This window comes from Pogona vitticeps, chromosome 3, assembly GCF_051106095.1.
Source record: "Pogona vitticeps strain Pit_001003342236 chromosome 3, PviZW2.1, whole genome shotgun sequence".
Lineage (NCBI taxonomy): Eukaryota > Metazoa > Chordata > Lepidosauria > Squamata > Agamidae > Pogona > Pogona vitticeps.
This window is the reverse complement of record NC_135785.1, coordinates 240,053,142-240,071,819: the sequence shown is the minus strand read 5'-3', so window position 1 is coordinate 240,071,819 and position 18,678 is coordinate 240,053,142. Positions and strand designations below refer to the sequence as shown.

The 18,678-nt window shown below is 41.0% G+C and overlaps 1 protein-coding gene across 1 annotated transcript in view; it reads right to left on the bottom strand.

The window, feature by feature from the left end:
* The window catches only part of FLT1 (fms related receptor tyrosine kinase 1), a 139,421-nt gene extending 125,009 nt beyond the window's left edge, over positions 1 to 14,412 (bottom strand). The window contains exon 1 of the mRNA XM_072993748.2: positions 14,115 to 14,412. Coding sequence (XP_072849849.2) covers positions 14,115 to 14,181 — 67 coding nt within the window. The 5' untranslated portion in view covers positions 14,182 to 14,412. The remainder of the gene's footprint in view (positions 1 to 14,114) is intronic.
* Positions 14,413 to 18,678: the final 4,266 nt, after the last annotated feature.

Below are 18,678 nucleotides of genomic sequence, written 5' to 3'. Positions count from 1 at the left end.
CATCTGTACCTCTCTGATGTTTAGCAGCAGCTTTGAAAAATACGTCGGGTGAAATGCATATAGGGCAAAATCCTTGAGTAATTCAATTTAGCACTTGATTAAAATTCACTACAGTCAAGAAAACATTCTGAATTATACAGTGAAGCCTTTAATAAGGCTCTAATTTGTGCCTTAATCTCAGATACTGTTCCATCACATCTCAGACAATAGGAAATGGGACAAATAAACCATGGATGCAGAATCAGGGCAGTAGTGCGAGGGGCTAAATACATGAAAAGAAGCAGCAAAACAAGAAGATAATAGAAAGACAATGGTTACTATTGAAATAAAAAGAAGAGATAGGGTTAATTCCACAGTCATTTTTAGACCTGATTGAGATGTAACATAGATGTAACATGGCATTCCCAGTGTCTGGAAATACTACATGTTAAGACCACAACTCCCCAAATCCTCCAGCCAGCAAACATTATGACAAAAAGTAACTTTGGTCTAGTGGATAATGTGTTTGGGTGGGATATCTAGGACCCATATTGTATAGTCCCAACCTGAGTCAAGAGCTCACTTTGTGCTAGTCACTGACTCATCGTCTGATGGATTAATTGTGAGATAAAATTGGGAAGAGGAGAGCCCCACACATTGCCATCAACTCTTGGGTATACCGATAGCTCTGCTTCAGAAATAGCAATTTTGGTGGCCTGGGCTTAATTGCCTTATTGGTTAATTCTCTGTCAAATGAGATTGGCATGAAAACAAAACAAAGTGTTTTCCTTATATCCTGCCCCATAACAGTTAAAGCACTCTCTAAGCAGTTTACAATTTAATTATGCAGGCTATACATTGCCTCCCTCCACTGCCTCCAGCGAACTGCATACTCAGTTTTCTGAGTTCAGAAATACTGATTTAACCTTGAGCCCATCAGGATTGAATGCAGGTCATGAGCAGAGTCTTGACTGCAGTTCTGCAGTTTAACCACAGCATCATGAGGCTCTTGCATTAGCAAGGAGAGGTTGAAAAAAAAGGACAAACACTTGTCTGGAAAGGTGCCCTAGTAGGCTGGAGGCGCTGTATGCTCTCAGAACAGATAGATTTGCAGTGCGTCAATACAAATAGCAATGTGTGGGTTAGCATCCTAACAGCAGCAAATTTTTGCACCCTTTAAATGTTAGTGTCATGGTTGCCCCATTCTAATTATAGCTCTGTTAAGCATTATGGAAACAAGTTTGTTGAAACTTCAGGATGAAGTGTTCCCCCATTCCCTCTGTGGAGACTGAAAGTGACTATTTCATAGCTTATACTAGCCATGTCATCTGAGCCAGGTGAAAATGTGGTTTGTTTAAAATATAGTCTACCAAAACAAGTCAGATGAAACCATGATTTCTGATTTTGATTTGCAGCAATACATTATTACTTAAACTAACCATGATATCTGGTTCCAATATACTGACTAATAGCATTTATTTTAAGCAATCTTAAGGCCCAACAAAACATAACTAAATGCCATTAATGTCCACTGTAAAATGGCTCAAGGCACTGTCAACCCCCTTCTATACCTGTGACCAACAAACTGGACAATGATCAAAGGCTATATTCTCCATTTAACATGCTGCCATGACCGTATTGGTCTGGGGTTTGGGAAGGTCAGGTTCACATCCCCACTGAACTATAAAACTCACTATGTGAGCCTTCAACTCATCCAGGAAAGGTAGAATGTAAATGTCAGTAATTAAGCAAAATTATGTTTTCAAAAGTAGAGACAAAGAGATAAAGATACTGGAAGAGAGATCTTTAAAGCTGAATTTTGTATCTATTTTTGTTCAGCAAGGCATTCCCAGTTAGGTGTGCATAAAATTGTACTTGTGCATTGAAATCTTATGAATGTTTACTAAAATGTAAGTCTCATTGGTCAGATTCATGGAAGGTTTATGTAATTTCCCACAGCTGAGATTAACTAATGAGATGCCATGACATTTCTTATGTCATGTGCCCAATTACACTCCTGATTGCCCAACTGAGATGCACCCCTGCTCCTCATCAACTTTCTGAAATTATGCACAGCAAGTTACACAACGCCCACATGAACACCAATAGGATACTGGTCAGAGTGTTCCACTTGGCTTACAAATTTGGGAATACAACCTTAATTTTACTATCATATGCCTGTTGAAACAATTGTAATTCTGCTCCTCCGATGACTTGAACTGTTTTGTTTATCTGTTTTCTTTCATAAATAATTCATTTTCCAGAACAATATTACTGTCATAGAAATGTCACAGTCATTTTCTATAAGCTCCATTGTTCCTCTGCAGATAACTACCAGCACTCTTGAATTCACAAAGATAGCAACGTTCTTCTTATAGATTATTCTTTGAAAATTTATTTACTGCTCTTCCAATCATCTGTAGACAAGAATATAGAATATTGCATATTTTTACTGAGTCCATATTAATAAAAGGGAAATCATTTACACGGCTACTTCACTGTGTATCTGGCTTATTTCAATGAGAGTTATTTCCAGTTGAGTATATAAAGCTTAAATTTACAAACTACTTCTCATTTACTCAATGCTTGATGTCTCAGCAAAGAATTTATACAAATGGTTGTAGGTTTTTGGGGCTGTTTGGCCATGTTCTGGACGTCTTTCTTCCTAACTTTTTGCCAGTCTCTGTAGCTGGCATCTTCACAGGACAGGAGTTAGAACTCTGTGTTCTGGTGTAGTCTGTGGGATTGTTGAGTATTTGTAGCTGTGGGATCAGCTTTTTGTCCTTTTCAGGAGACTGGGTGATTATGGCGATCAGGGTGTTTTTTGGTATGGGTGTATTGTTGTGATAAGGGGAGGGAGATGATCTGTCACTGTGATTAATGGGTGGTGTTAGCTAGTCTTTTGTGTGCAGTGATCACTGACACATCTAACTCCTGTCTTCTGAAGATGCCGGCCACTGAGACTGGTGAAACATTAGGTAGAAAAACCTCCAGAACACAACCAAACGGCCTGAAAAACCTACAACAACCATCAGATCCCGGCCATGAAAACCTTCAATAATACATTAAATTCACACAAATACTAGCTGGGATAGCCCAAAACTTTTTGCTGCTTGAGAGAAAGAACAAGATAGTAGCACCTCCTCAGTCCATGTTTAGAAATCTCCAGGACATGCAATTTGATCTTACATAAACATCATGGAGTATCCTCAGACACCTGAGGCAACGCTGTTATAATACAAGTAAGGCTAATCATGCATGGGGCCCAGAACAAGTTGTGTGACAGAACACAACAGCTTTGGAACCTGTGACAATTAGCCAGGAGACTGCAACTCTCAATAATCTGCTCTCCGCAGTGATAGCCTTTTTAACTGGCTTGGGTCTGCATACCACTAAAAAGCCAATACTGTATATTAGAGGACGTGTTGTGAATTCTATTGAGAGTCTTTGACCTGTATTCGGCTGAAATCACATTCTGTAATCATCCAATCATGCACACAAATGCAAAAAATGAAACACAAAGGGAAGAACTGTTTAATTTTTATGTGCTGCTCTGTATTTATGTACAAAGAGAACTTGAAAAATGTATCTGTTGTCTATTAGTTATCAATTTTGAACCCCTTGAAAATCGGGTTCAGTTTTTTCCTAATCAGTCCAGTAGTAACTTTAAAATATGGTCATGAGTGCATTACAGGTTGACTTCAGTTTCTCAAGCACTTCAGAGAGAGGGAACCATAATCCTGAGTAGGTTTTTAAAAACTCAGCTTCACTATGCAATTATTAGCAGAATCCAATCTGAAAGTTGCCCCAGCTGTAATGGGTTTAAGATGAGAAGAAGCCATTTATGCTGGCACAATAGTCCTTGTGCCAACACAACCGCCCATGTGCCAGCAGACATCCATAAGCACACCTGTCGTCTTGCGTATTCAATACTACTGAAGGTACATTTCTCTTGCCACCTTTTATCTCTCATGTTTAACATGAGGCAGATACTAAATAATCCTTCCCATACTGGGAATACTGCTTGAAAACCTAAGCATTGTCTTATTCTGTGCCTCATGCTGCTGCCTGATGCTCTGTTGTGTGTGTTGAGCAAAGTCCTAGATGGGTGGGAAGAGACTGCCTTGTGCCATTCCTAATGGTTTTTTTAAAAGCAATTTAAAAGGAAATTATTTAGCTACTTTTAAGAAATGACAGAGTTAAACATTATAACTAAATGACAACTAATTACTTTTTTAGGCCCTAATATTAAAACAGAGGCTAATAATATTGTAAAGTAAAATTTCTAAATTCTGCTCAGAAAGCACTGCATGATTGCTTTAAAAAAAAACAGCCATGGAACAGACAACTGAGTGAAAAGCCACTCATTTCTAAAGATTGATAAGCAGTTTCCAGAAAGAGATGTACATCCAGTGTCTTTTAATGGTTAAAAAAATGGTGTTGTGTGTTTAAAATAAGACTTCCCATAGTGGCCACATAGTAAACAGCAATCTATTTCTGCCTTGAGGTAATCAGAATCAGGGAGCTTTACTGTTTGCTCCTGGTGGTTAAACAATCTGGATAAGTGAGTATATGAGTACATGGTTTGAATACACAAACAACTTAATCTTCACCAAGTTGGTGTAGGGCTGGACCTATCATTAGACCAGGTGAGGCAGCTGCATAAAATAGGAGATCTTGTCACGAAAGACCAAAAAAAAAAAAAAAACAACAACAACCACTGGTTATTTACTTTGCTCCTGTTGTATTTTTAAAGCTTAGAGATGGAAAAATGTGTTTCTGGGATTTTCTCCTCAGATATTAAAAAAAAAATTAGCTAGTCATACACACTCTGTACGTTATCATAGGAAAGGCACCAGCTGCTGCTTTCAAGCAGGAAGCAATGTATCTTGGGCCAAACCTGACTGGTGCCACAAGCTACCATGTTACCTCCCTCATGTAAATATTCACGATTCCAGGGAAACATAACTCAAATGACAATTCCTTTTTACAGTGCATTAGCCTTTTCCTGGTGGCATTAATGAGAATAATACCCAAATAGAAACACTTAGAAAGCTCTGTGCTTAATGAATGCAACATTTCTTCAGTGGGTAAGGACATTATCTCCCCACCACACATTTCCCTGAAGGCTGAATTTAAATCATTTTAAGGATCATAAAACATGTCTCGCATGTCATGTTTTCCATTGCAAAACATAATCTTATGGTGTCACAACATGGGAAGTTCAAACAAATCCTACTGGAGTACACATTTTATACATTAAGGGACTCTTAACACAGGTAGCACGATAATCAAGCCTCTTAACAGGAACTATTCATTCTGATTTCTATCATTGTAAAATCTTCTTGCAGCAAGCCTCATTAATTTTAAGCACCAGGAAGAAAACTTCTATGGATAAGACATACAAGGATGTTTACCCATATAATTCTACTAAATGGCTCTGTATCACAGAATCACATTCTCAACTGATGTACCTTGGTGTAATTTGATTTAGCTGAATGGTGGAGAAGATTTAACGAGACTCTGAACTTTGAGAGGGAGAGAAAGGGAACAAGAGGGTGATGGTGATAACTAGATTTAAAAGACAGATAGTTTGCAATCTACTTAAAGAAAATGTAATAAGGTGATCTGATGAGCGTTCCTTCATTGATTCTCAGTTAAATTTGCACATCAGTAAAAATATTTTGAAAGCAATAAGCTTGTTTGTTGATGATACACATGCATCATAGCGGCATCATTTGAAAAGAGCCATTTCTTCTATGCTATGCACAGCTTTTTTAATCCCTGCCTGATTAACAGGGAAACCATTTTAATTAATTAACATTTCAAAACATTAATTGAACCATTGAAGTGATTAACACTGTAATCTTCCACATACTTACTTGGAAGTAAGTCCTATTAAACTCTAGGAAAGGGAAAGGGAAAGCAAAGGAAGGAGGAAATTGTGTATTGTACAGTAGGACCACAGTATCCCCAGAGGAGGCATTCCAAGCCTCCCCACAGAGTTGAAAAACAGGAATTAGCAAATGCTATTCACGGCATGGTCTCTGGCTACCTCTAGTGTACAGTTCTGGTAACTGCAGCCTGAAAATAGATATAAATTGATATTTCTGGGCTTTTTTATTCAGTATTTTGAGCCAGCAAATAAGTGAATCAGTGGATACTGAGCCCACGGATAGGGGGTTCTACTGTATATGACAGTCAAAGGCACCTCACCCAATCAATTCCTTTCATCATTATAAACAGATTTTCTTTCATGTTAGAATTCCTGATATATGTTGTGTACTATAAAATTATTGTTTTCCAGAGAAAACAGATGTCATTAGAGTTTATACTGCCTTCCTGTCAACCAAAAAATTATATATTCTTCTACCAGCTCTTCCTCTAACCTTGTGTGAGTGGGCACATGTGTATGAGCTACCTTGGGTCATCATGAGCAAAGAAGGAACATGAATAATAAAACTAATAATAATAAATTCAACAAATACTAACATTAAAATATATGAATGTGCAGCAGCCCTCCACCCTGATACAAATAAAGGGAATACAAATACAGATACTGTAGATGCCAAACCTGGCCTCTGTTCTTTGCATAACACTCTGACCCATTCCTTGTCCAGGTTTGTGGTGGTATTTGTGTGTTTCTGGATCTCTTTGAAAAAACTTTCCACAAATGGGAAAAACTCAGACAGCTATAACCTGGGGTGGGACTGCAATTCTCAACACAGGCAACCTTCTGTAGTAGGGTGTACAAAAGCAAACAGGCAACAGGATTTAAGCCACCACAACTATGGAGGGGAGAAAGATGGATCCCTACTCACCAATTCCAATCAAAAGCATTACAAAAGGAATTCAGTCATCCATCCACAGCCACACACCTATTTAATCCTAGTACAAACTGTTTAGTAAACTACAGAAGAAAGAAAATTCTAGAATGCTAATCCTTTTTAGCAACGATTAGCAAAAAGGATGAAAGACTTCATTTTGCCCTACATCTGTGTGATATGGCTGGCAAAGTGGCTGCATTAGAGATACCTAATATGCAGCAACTTCATGAATATAATTTCTTTATTTCAGTTGTTTGGCTCTCCAAGGTAGATCTTAGACTTGATTGATGATGATTCAGCTATCACTTGTTTTCTAGCAGCTCACTCTACTGGGTGCTCTGCACTATTTTCAATTGCTTTTTTCCCTCAGTTCTAACCATTGGGCGTCTTGGGTTGAAAACCTTTTAACCCCATAGATGCTGGATAAAAAAAGACCTTGAGCTACTGTTCCATCCCAGGTGTGACCAGTGGTTTTTTGCTCTATCCTATAGCTGCCCTGGGATCACACAAATACCCCTGTTAGATCCATTCTTACACAGTTGTCTGAAGACAGTGTACAGCCCTACTAACACAGACTCCTGCTACTTCCCATCAGTTTTGAACCCCTTTATATGCATTCTCAGGCTGAAGTGCCAGATTCAGGCTACAAGATAAGACACAATAGGTTACTACAATATATAATAAAATTTCACTCTTTAATCTCAACAGATTTCTTAATAAAAGTTACCACACTTTTTATTGCGCACTCTATTAAATCAAATTACTGGAACAACCCAACGCAGAATGAATTAGTTGCCTCTATTAATATCTGTATTAGTTCACTTTTGTATGAGGTGGGTTTGGCCAAGAGCAATGTGCCATTGGGGTTCTTCTGCTGAGAGGCAGATGAATGGAAATAAAGAAATTATGTTCGTATGATTTAACACAATGGTAGACCCTCCTAAGTGCACTAAAGTCAGAGAATCATAGAATCATGAAGTTGGAAGGGGCCCATAAGGCCATCAAGTCCAAACCCTGCTCAGGATATCTGCCAGGTGGTTTTCTAAATTTGTCTTGAATGCCTACAGTGTTGGATCACTCACCACCTCTCAAGGTAATCGATTCCATTGTTATACAGTACTGCTCTAACAGTTAAGATATTTTTCTTGATATTCAATTCAAAATCTGGCTTCATGAAACTTAACCCCATTGTTACATGTCCTGTACTATGGGATGATCGAGAACAGATTCTGCCCCTAATCAACAGGCTGAAGATCTGTGTACTGGTTTGTGGCCACGCAGTTAACAAATTATTTCATAAGAGACATAAACCTTATGTATATTACCATCACATCAGTTGCAGAGCATTTTAATTACCACGGTTATTTTGACAAAGGGCTGAGCATAAACTAAGGCCAGGAGACTTGTCATTCACAAGCTGTTATTGAACTTGACTTCCATCAGCAATCATGGAGAATGGTCAAGTATGATGTAGACTGGAGTCTCACAATATCAAGAAAGCCACAGGTTCCTTATTCCTGACACATATACCTAACTTCAAGCTTTCCTGGGAGGACAGAATGGCAAATCAATATAAGTGTATTGTGCAGGTAACTTTTAATTTTTTCTGACTTCTCTGATTACCTGGCATTCTGGCCATGATAACAAAACTTCACCATCCTTAAATTAATACTGCTTCCTTGTCTTGTCACTTATTTCTATAGTTGAAAAAACAACAAACTAATCTCAGCTCTGGAGACATCTGCAGGCCCAAGACTTAGCAGGAATTTTTTCTCATTCACTGCCTCAGTCTCACTTCCTTCGCTATCATATCCTGTCCATAATTATGTTCAGTGATATGAGCCACCTACATAAAGAGTGCAAAACAGTCAATTATTGCTGTGAAAGGTAGGTGTTACTGAACCCATATATGCTCTGCAAGTCATCATGATAGCTTCGCCACTACTAGATCCTTGTCTTCATAATACGCGTACCATGCTGAAATGATGACCTGCCACTTAAGGACAAGACACAAATCCAACTCAGTGCTTATCAGCAATTAAAATTATACACCAAATTTGATGGACAACACTTTTGTAAACACTAACACAGATTTTTATTTATTCTAGTTTAGTCAATTTTACTGCTTGTGTAATCTGAGCACTTGAGCTTCTCTGCTAATAAATCTACCAAAGAAACCCCTATAAAATGTAGACATCAAATGCAAAGGACCTTCTAGCTTTTCACTTGTTTCCCATTCTTCTTCCAGGCCTTGCACAAACTCCTCACTCTTACCTTCAATGTCTGTCATGGCCCTTCTCCTTGCAATTTGTTCTCATGACCTTTTTTTACTTCTCTAAAACCCACTGACCTCTAATGTTCAAAGGCCCCTCAAATGACTCTCCTGCTACCCGTTATGCAGGGAACTCACACTTCCTTTGTGAATTTTTTTGGCACAACTCCTTAGTCATAATTAGGGATGTGTATGTCTATAAAGCCTACATCCACTGACTTTTTCCCTTTTCCCAGCTCTACATCCTGTCTGTGCCCAGTTCTATTGTCTGTCTGCATTTTTTTTTACAGGACATAATCTGCCTGAGGTTGGAGTGTGTGTTCCTATTCTTTTTTTTAATTGCCATTTAAAAAATTGTGCACATAACTCTCACACATTCTTACGGACTAAAGTGTTTGTGCAGTATTTGTGCACATTTGAATTGTGCACTTTTTAAATGTGTGCACCTTTGTCAAAAGTGTGTACAACCATCTATAAATATACAGATTTTAGAGTACAAACTGCCTCTGACTTTGTTTGCTGAAGAAAATGTGCATGAAATAGCCACAAGAGAAGATACCTCATAGATTTCCAGTCTTCATCTCCTATTGGAAAGAAACATGTACAGTATGTTAAACTAGATGCATATTCTTTTTAAATGTATCTTATCATCTCTCTTGTTCTCCTGACCAAGAGGGATAAGATACTGTTTCTCTCTATTATATCAGTTTATTTCAGATGTATTAGATTTTAAACTGTTTGAGACAGGGATTTGTCATCTTAATTTAGTATTTAAAGTGTCATGATATCCTTACATAAGATGCTGCTTTTGCTCCTGGAGTATATGCTTCTACTTTAAGCACCACTATGAAGGAAATTGCACTCCAACATCTGCAAGACCACTGAAATACTTAAGTGAAATAGAAAAAGAATTGGAGCTTGTACTTTTAAAATATTTCAATAATGACAATTTCAACTAATATCTAATTTTGCTATGACTATCACTGACACTATGGCCAAGAGTGGAAAATCTGAAAATGTATCATCAGCATAATAGAGACTAAATTAATCAGGATTTATTCCAAATTAGCAGGCACAGGATTGAAGCCTAGATCTCCTTCAATCCATGAAGTCTACCAAACTGATTTAACAATTGCATTATAGTATCCTTTGTAATATCCATCATTATTTAATTGAGATTAATGCTTAATGCATTGTTCTCACTACTGTGCAGCAGAAATCTGCTCAAATGTCCCCATGAAATCTAGATCCACAAAAGGAAACTAAGGACAAAGTATTCAGGTTCTCATGAAAAAACTTAAATAATCTCACCAAATCTACATGATATATATTGCTTCTAAACACCTGTTTTTCACAATCTGAGTTCAATCCTGGGTCCTTGAGTTTGACTTAGCCTTCCGTCCTTCAGAGGTCGGTAAACAGAGAACCTGGCTGCCTGGGGGGAGGGCTATCTAAGTAAATTAGGTAAGTTTTAAACATTTTGGTCAGTATAAAAGCAGCATGTTTTTCTTGCTTTTTTTTTTAAAAAAATTAGTTTCATTACTTCTTCATTACCCTAAAAAAAGTATGTTACTAGTAACTAGTAACTCATTATTTCCAAGCCCTGAAAAACAGTCCACAAATATTATGCAGCCAATGGGATGTGCAGGTAATGCATATAGCTTGAAAAATACAAACCAAATGCTCCCATTTTAGAAAAACATACTGTCCCACGCCACAGAAATGGACATGATCTGGACATGGTGGGAGGAAGAAGAATTACACAGGTGCAGACTATATAAAGGCTAATTGTGAGTTGGGTAGCTGACAGTGGAGCCAGAGGTTTGATTCCCCAGTGTCACTATTAAGAGAAGACCCTGCCTTTGTAACTTTGGTCAAACTGAATAGTCACTGAGCACCCACTAAAGAAGGGACTGGTAAATCATATCTGACTCTTCTATAGCTAAACAGTCCTTAAAAGGGTCATCATAAGCCAGGAATGGTCTTGAGAGCACGTAAAAATAGTGTAAGACTTCACGGGTATAGATATCTCTATTCATCTTCATCTTCTCTATTTTGGAAATATAAGGCATCTTAGGTGCACACCTACAAGTCAAAGAATATGTTACAGTAAAGAACAAATGGACTGAAATAGCAATATATATAACATGATAATTCAGAAGAAAGATACTCCTCATTAGTGGGGTTTAAAAGAGTATAAGACTTGTTCATTTATGTTATTTCTTTATGACATACCTATCTGCCCCTAACAATAGATATGTTTTGAAAACCTGAGCAACTAAAAAAATACAATAAATTATGATACTAAAATAATATTAAATAATTAGGAGAATAAAACAAGTACACAATCAACCAAGTGTGAAACTATTTCAAATCCATTTAAACAGTTTAAAAATGAAACAATAGCAACAGAACACCTGCCATCACGCCAGTGGCCAAAACATTTTTGCCTGCTTACAGAAGGTCAGAAAGATGGGAACCAGCCTAGCCTTCCTTGGAAGGGAACTCCACAGCCTGGGAGCAGCCACCAAGAAGGCCATGTTTGTTGTCAGAGATCCCAGACACACATACATATATATACATGTTCAAGGCTGCGGGGAGTGTGGGACAGAGTGAAAGATCTCTCCTAAGGATCTTGACACAGGCAGGCCCATGGAGAGAAACAGCCTAAATCAAACCATAGAAGGATTTATACATCATTACTACCTCTTTCAGTTGTGCCTGGAAACAGACCAGTAATTGTAATGTCTCTTCCCAATGGTTTCAGAATGGAAAAGGTGTAGCTCTGAATTCTCCCAGTTGAATTGGCAGAGTATTTGTCTTTGGCTGAATTATACTCATTATATGAGATGTGACCTTATTCACCTAGAATGGAAAATGTTGCACTTCTCACTAACAATAATTGCAGATACAGTTACCACAGACTTTGTGTCGGTACTAGGTTTTTTGTGTGTGTGTCAACGGAATTTCCATTATACCTAATTTGTCTCTTTGCCACTACTTTAAGCAACTTCGACAATCAGAAACATATGCATTCCCTTTGTATAGCATCTTCATCTTCTCAATAACTATCTCAGGCACAATAGATAGCCACAAAGTTCTTCTGGAATAAAAATCAGGATGGAACCTTTCCATGAGAAGTGATTAAAACAGTTTTCACAGATTATGCTTGCTTCCAACTAATCCCGCATAACATCTCAAATTCAGGTATTAAAATCTATGCTGGCAAAAACATAACATCTCATTGATAATCTCCTGATTTGTTTCTCACATTCTTAATAGCCTCCTTCAGCAACACATTGTGAACTATTAAAATTTTCACACCTAGCACCAAAAAGCACCTTTGAGCCTTTCTTGCACAAGTTTGGCCATTGCACATTTTCTCCTATGTGAAACACGATCACAAGTGAGACGCAAATCACAAAACAGCACTAGACATGTTCTGGCCAACGTAAGTTTTACTTATATTACAGAACAATGGATTAGACAATGGATTTAAGCAAGCAAGAAAACAATATGTGACTACACAGGTTGCCCTCAATGTAAGAGCAAAACTTGGATTAAAACTGAGTTATACTCCTTTCAGACCAATCCTAAGCATGGTCATTTAGAAGTCTCACTGAATTGAATTATATTTACTTCCAAGGAATCACACATTGAACTGCAATCTTTAGCAACAACACATCTAAGACATTTGAGCCTCAGTTCTGTACTACTACTCAACTCCGTTGCAGATATGCCCTAAGCTTGGCTAAGTTACTTCATTGGACCAGAGTTCTCTTCATGTGTCCCAGCCAGTGAAGCAAGTGGATCCTGCACATGTCTGGATGTGATGGGTGTGAAGAAATTTGCCAGATTCATCACTGGCAAATGTGGAGGAACACCACCAGATGATTACACTGTGTGTTACTGTCTCTTTTTGATCACTTTTATGTGTAAGCCCTCTACTGTACTGTATCATCAATCTTGTATGTTTCCAAATCTGGGGCCTACTTTCTAATTGTTTGTCTAAACTGGAGGAGACGGACTGGTTCTCTTATCTGCCTTCCCAATCGAGCTTGTTCGCCCTGCCGTTTCCTAACCTTCTCTGATCTTCACACCGTCCCAAACTACAGCGCACAGCTCAAATGCCGGTTTCTTCTTTCTAACGCGGTTTAATGCACAGATTAGCCGATAGCCCTTTCTCCAAAACGCCACCTATTCCCTCCCTTTATAAGGCTTTGTCCTCGAACTGGGAAAACATTGCGCTCAGTCGGTGCCCTCCACCGACGGCGCGGACGGCCCTTTCCGTCCTTCTCTTTTCCTACGGAGAAATCGGATTCCCTGAAATCGGATCATCTCGTCGTAACGATATGAGGGGAAAGGGGCAGTCAGTCCAATGGAAACAGGACGGAGCTAAAGTGTTAAAATTGGAGGAAGATCGCCTTTGAAGTTTCCAATCTCCAAGCCAGCTTAGGACTTCAGGGTTTGTTTGTCTTTAGTATCCCAGGTTTCTATCAAACTAAAGATCCTCACAGAGCTTTTTTAAAGAAATCGTGGACACCTTAGCGCTTCATCTTGAAACAAGGTGCAGAGAATACCCGCTAACTTCCCAGCGGAGGTTGAAGGTTGGGACCCTTGGCTGGTTCTGGGAAGGCGCTCTCTCCTCCAGAAGAAGGATCGGGGCCCTTCTAGCGGCTTTCCTTGCCAGCTGTCCTCGGAGCGCGCAGCTCCCTCCGGGGACTCGCTCCCGATCCACGCCCGAGAGAGCAGGAGCCGAGCAGCGCCAGGTGTGCCGAGACAAGCGCGCAGCAAAGGCGCGCTCCGTTGAAAACCCAGACAGCAAAAACTTTATCGAGGTGGTGATGATGGTGAAGGGAGGCAGACCAGCTCGATCCCGGGCAGGAGACCGACCGGGCACCTTTCCGGTCTGCGCTGTCCTCCGCTTGAGTCCTCCCTACCTTCCGTTCACCGAAAAACCACTAGAAGAAATACAGCGCAGCGGACGCGCCCAGCGCGCAGAGGGCACTCGAGTGCCCACCACCAATGGCACTTACCTGCCAAAAGGAGCCAGGATCCCAGCAGCCCGCCCAGTACAGCACCGGGGAGTCCCCAGCCAAACATGCCTCCCTTCTGCAGGACAGAAAGCTGCTAAGAACGAGAAGAAGACGAGCCGCTCCTCCTGCGCGCTGCCGCCGCCGCCTTCCTTCCCTGGAAGAACTCAAGGGTTCTTCTGGCGAGACGCGGCGCCGCGGAGGACCTGGTCTCCAAAGGGCGACGGTATTCCTCCTCCTCCTCTTCCTCCTCCTCGGCAGGCAGACGCGGATTGGAAGCACCAGGCAGGATCCGAAAGGCGTTGAGCTTCGCGAGCTCGGCCCCTTTATAACCTTCCCTGCCCACATCCTCCTCTCCATTCACGCCTTCACCCCCCCCTCCCAACGCCGCTTGGTTTTCTTCTTCCTCCCTCCCCCGCCAAACTACAGCGAAACTTTCCGCCTACCCCCCCTCGTCCTCCCCTGGGGGGGGGGGGAAACACGCCAGATAGTCGCGGGGAGGTTTCAGGATGAGAGTGAGAAGGAGCACGACTTTTCCCTTCTCCGGCACGCTGCGCTCCTCACTGGGTCACGTTAGAGGGCTAGGGAGGAGAGCGAGTACCTTGATTGCGCGGCATCGCCAAGCTGCAGCCTCCTCAATAGCACCCCGATCACGTAGAGAGACATCCCTGCAGGGTTAGTTACATTGAAAAGCATCAGGATTTTCAACACACGCTTTCTAGAAGCACGGATTACTTTCTCATAACATTTGCGATGAGGCTCAAAGGCGTCAGCCTTTTACAGACCGACCTCTTAAACTCCGACAGATATTTGCCAGATGGATGGATATGGCTGTACAGTCTCACACACACACCTGGTAAATATCTTTTCCTGAAAACAAGGCAGCCACGGCTCTGCAATCCGCTGAATCGAACGCGTCGCGGAAGTCAAACTGATGGAAAACACGAAAACGCTCCAAAAGTTGCCGCCATAAGGCAGGGATCGTTGAGAGATTTCAGTCCGTTTGACTTCCATGGCGCGACTTGATCCAGCTGATTGCAGCGGGGTGGCTGCGCTTCTTTCAGTCAAAAATGCCCTTTAAATTTAAATGTATTAAATTTATTAAATGTAACATGAGAATAGCCCGGTAGGGTCCAGCCATGCCTGCCTTCCACGCAGGGACCAAGCAGATGCGAAGGGGATGCCAGGTAATCTTACCGCCGCCAGCAACTAGCGCGCAAACGTCCGCTGGCGTCTCGGTATACGGCGATTGCATCGAAGGGTCATGACAGATCTTTGGGCAATTTCAGAACCTCGAAAACGGTGTGCATTCAAAACCCACCACTAAAAGGCTGCAAGATGTATGCGAATACTTCTCCCAGTGCGGGTACAAACGTTAGGAAGATGGAACTGTATCAGCTAGCCGTGGTAACTGCCAAGGTATGTGTATAAAGATGTGAAACTAACCAGAAACCGACAAAGAAAAGGAAAGAAACAAAGTCCTGTCAATTTTAATCAGCTTTTCCTTTCTGGGCGGTTGTTTCTTCAACAGGGGAAGAAGTTAAAATTCCACACCCGTCCGATTGCACAATCTATTCCATTGATTTCGAGACCAAAACTTCGCTTTATCGCAAAAGACTGAAGTTCCTCAAACCCCAAAGTAAAGTTACTGCATTGGCATCTGTAGAAACGCCCCCTTTCCAGAACCACGTCGCTCCAGCTGAGAGATGTCTGCTGTTCCGTGCCTTGGATAAAGGCGTGTAACAGTTGCTAATCGCTTCTGAAGCCAGGATGATTCACGCAGCAACCACTACAGGTCATCACGACTCTCCTACTCTGTAGGCGGTCTGGTTCACCGCTACTATCCTCGTCTTCACGCTTTCACACCCCTGGGGCAGAAATCCATCTGCAGAAACCGCTCCACGTCGCTGCAACGTTGAACGGTTGGTTCATACAGCTCAAGGGACAATTAACACGACTAATCGGCATGTTATGAGAGCAGAAGAAGAGCATCTTGCCTCAGAGAGGGAATGCTAAATCCACTCAAGCTGAATTTTCAAAGCACACATTTTGAGTTCAGGATATCAAACATTTTTTTCTTCGTATTACCTGTCTTAGCCTGTTCGTTGCTTTAGTGCAACTTGGAAAAATCCAGAGTTAATTTTAAAAAAGTAAAGGGAGAAAGGGGGATTTCTATAGCCATTTTATTTTATTATTCTGCTCATACAGAATAATGAGTACAGCATTTTTCTGTCTTGTTATGTGGTCACCAGTGCTTTAGTATTAAATTGGATGTTTTCCAGAAAGTAACTTAAACACACACACCCATTCACCCCTCTCACTAGTTTAGGGTTTCCAGTGATATAATGTACATGTGTGGTTTGCTTTGATTTATCCCCATGAGAGAATCACATTGAATCGGTTCATCACTATACACTATACAACAACAACACTACTACAAAAATCCAGCCCCTGCTCCCCCAAAATATGGAAAGCAACAACATTTTCTCAGAAGTAGATGATTAGGATCACAGGCCTAAAAACAGCAAGTCTTACTTTTAAAGTGGTGTCTCTCCAATGTTATCTTGTTGTTCACATGTAGTCAATGATTTCCCCCTTTTAAGTGAAGTTACAGTGTAGTAGACACTGCATGGCACAAACTTAATACACATGCTCATCGGGATGCCTATTAATATTTAAGCCGCTGATCAGAAGCAGCCACAACCCTATAAGCTAGTGAGCAGGAAATCTTGGAGTGAGTAACCAAAAGTATTTTGTATGAATCCTTCAGAAGAGACAAATGAGGATACAATTGTATCTGCTGGCCTGAAGCAGCATTGTGTTGCTGAATTTTGAATTTTGGCTAAAAACCTCTAGCTGAGCAGCAGAAGTATAGGGACATACAGAACAGAATTAGCTTTAAGTCTCCCCAGAGCAGACCACCCCTTATTGTCTTATCGATTGGCACTTACAGTCACAATAACTCACTCTGTGACGCTAATAAGAGAAAGAATAAAAACCTTTCATTTACCCAGTTCTGAACATATCAAAAACAGCATACTGTACAAAAATGACTGCTGACAGCAACAGACCTTCAAGAGAGTCACAATCTTCTTTCCACAGACTCCTGCAGGCTATATTCTCATAACTACACTAACTGCTAACTGCCAGCAGAATAAAGAGAGAGGGAAAAAGACACTTCAGCAGAGGGGCATGGCTCTTTTTGAAGGAGGGAAGGAACAATTGGTTACTGCTGGATTATTTGACAGTCATCTCAGCCCAGAAAGGTCCATCCCAGCCAATCTACTATAGGCAGCAAAGAGGCTGCTGAAACTCCAATAGATTGTTTATCTGAACTGCCTAGAAGTTTGTGAGTTGTTGGCTCTTTCTTTAACCGCAAACCAGTCATGTGCTCTGCTCCAAGCCTAGGGTGCTGCAGGAAGGGGATATACAGTAGCTGAACAGGGATAGTGCTAGTGACTGAGAGGCCTACAGGTGCATTCATAGTCCTAGTGCAATAATGAACAAAGTAGACAAGCAGAGTTGTTTTATGTGGCCAAAACATATTTGTGCAGGAGCAACTAACTGGAGTGATATAGTTCTACGTGGGGATATAGAAAAAGAGACAGTGGGGAGCTCCTGCAGTGACCTGTAAAATATAAGCTATATATAAGTCTTCCTACTTGATAATGTAAAAAGCTGCATCTGCAGAGGTGGCAAGCTGGGTTGCCGTGTAGGAAGAGAAGGGGCAGCAGATTGAAGCCCAGTTGCCCAATATGCAGCTATACACCTATGCTTGACCAAGGATGATGAAATGTTTCCTGAGTAGAGCAGAACAGACTCTCCTGGGTAGCTGTAGAGGCTGGGGGTGCCTGTTAGAGAAGAAGAAGAAATCCAGGTGCAGAAGGCAAGCACTTGGAGGAACATGACACAAAGAAGAAGGATTATCAGGAAGTATGTTATATACTTAGACCTACAGGAACAGTATCTTTTGGACAATGGCAGTGTTCTGAATTCTGGGCTACCGGAACAAGGACAGCAGGCAGGGGCTTCAGTGAGCACAGAGGGGACTGAAAGATTTCTGCCACTTTTTAAGAGGAAGAGACATGAAATAGTGGTAGGTGACCCCCCAACTGAAGGGAACTAAGGCAACCGTTTGCAACTGTGATAAGATGCATCAGGAAGTGGGCTGTCTCCTTGATCAGAAGATGTAGGAAGTGATAGAGCATTTGCCAAAATTTATCAAGCCTGGTGACCATTATCATTTCCTTATGACCCATGTGGGGGCAAATGATACTGAGAGGCACCACCTTCAACATATTGCGAGAAATTCCAAAGATCTGGGTAGGAAGGAGGAAGATCTTTGGACACAGGTGTGTATTCCCCTCCCCCGACTCCTTCCTGTTGAAAGTTATGGCCAGAAAGAGAGAAAAGAATAGGGGAAGTGAACAAGCGGCTGTGCAGATGATATTATCAGGAAAGGGTTGCTTTCTTGACCGTAGTCTGCATTCCCAAGAGGACTTTTGGCAAGAGATGCTGGCACCCTATAATGGTTGAGAGGAACAGGCTTTTTAGAAGTTTTGCACAT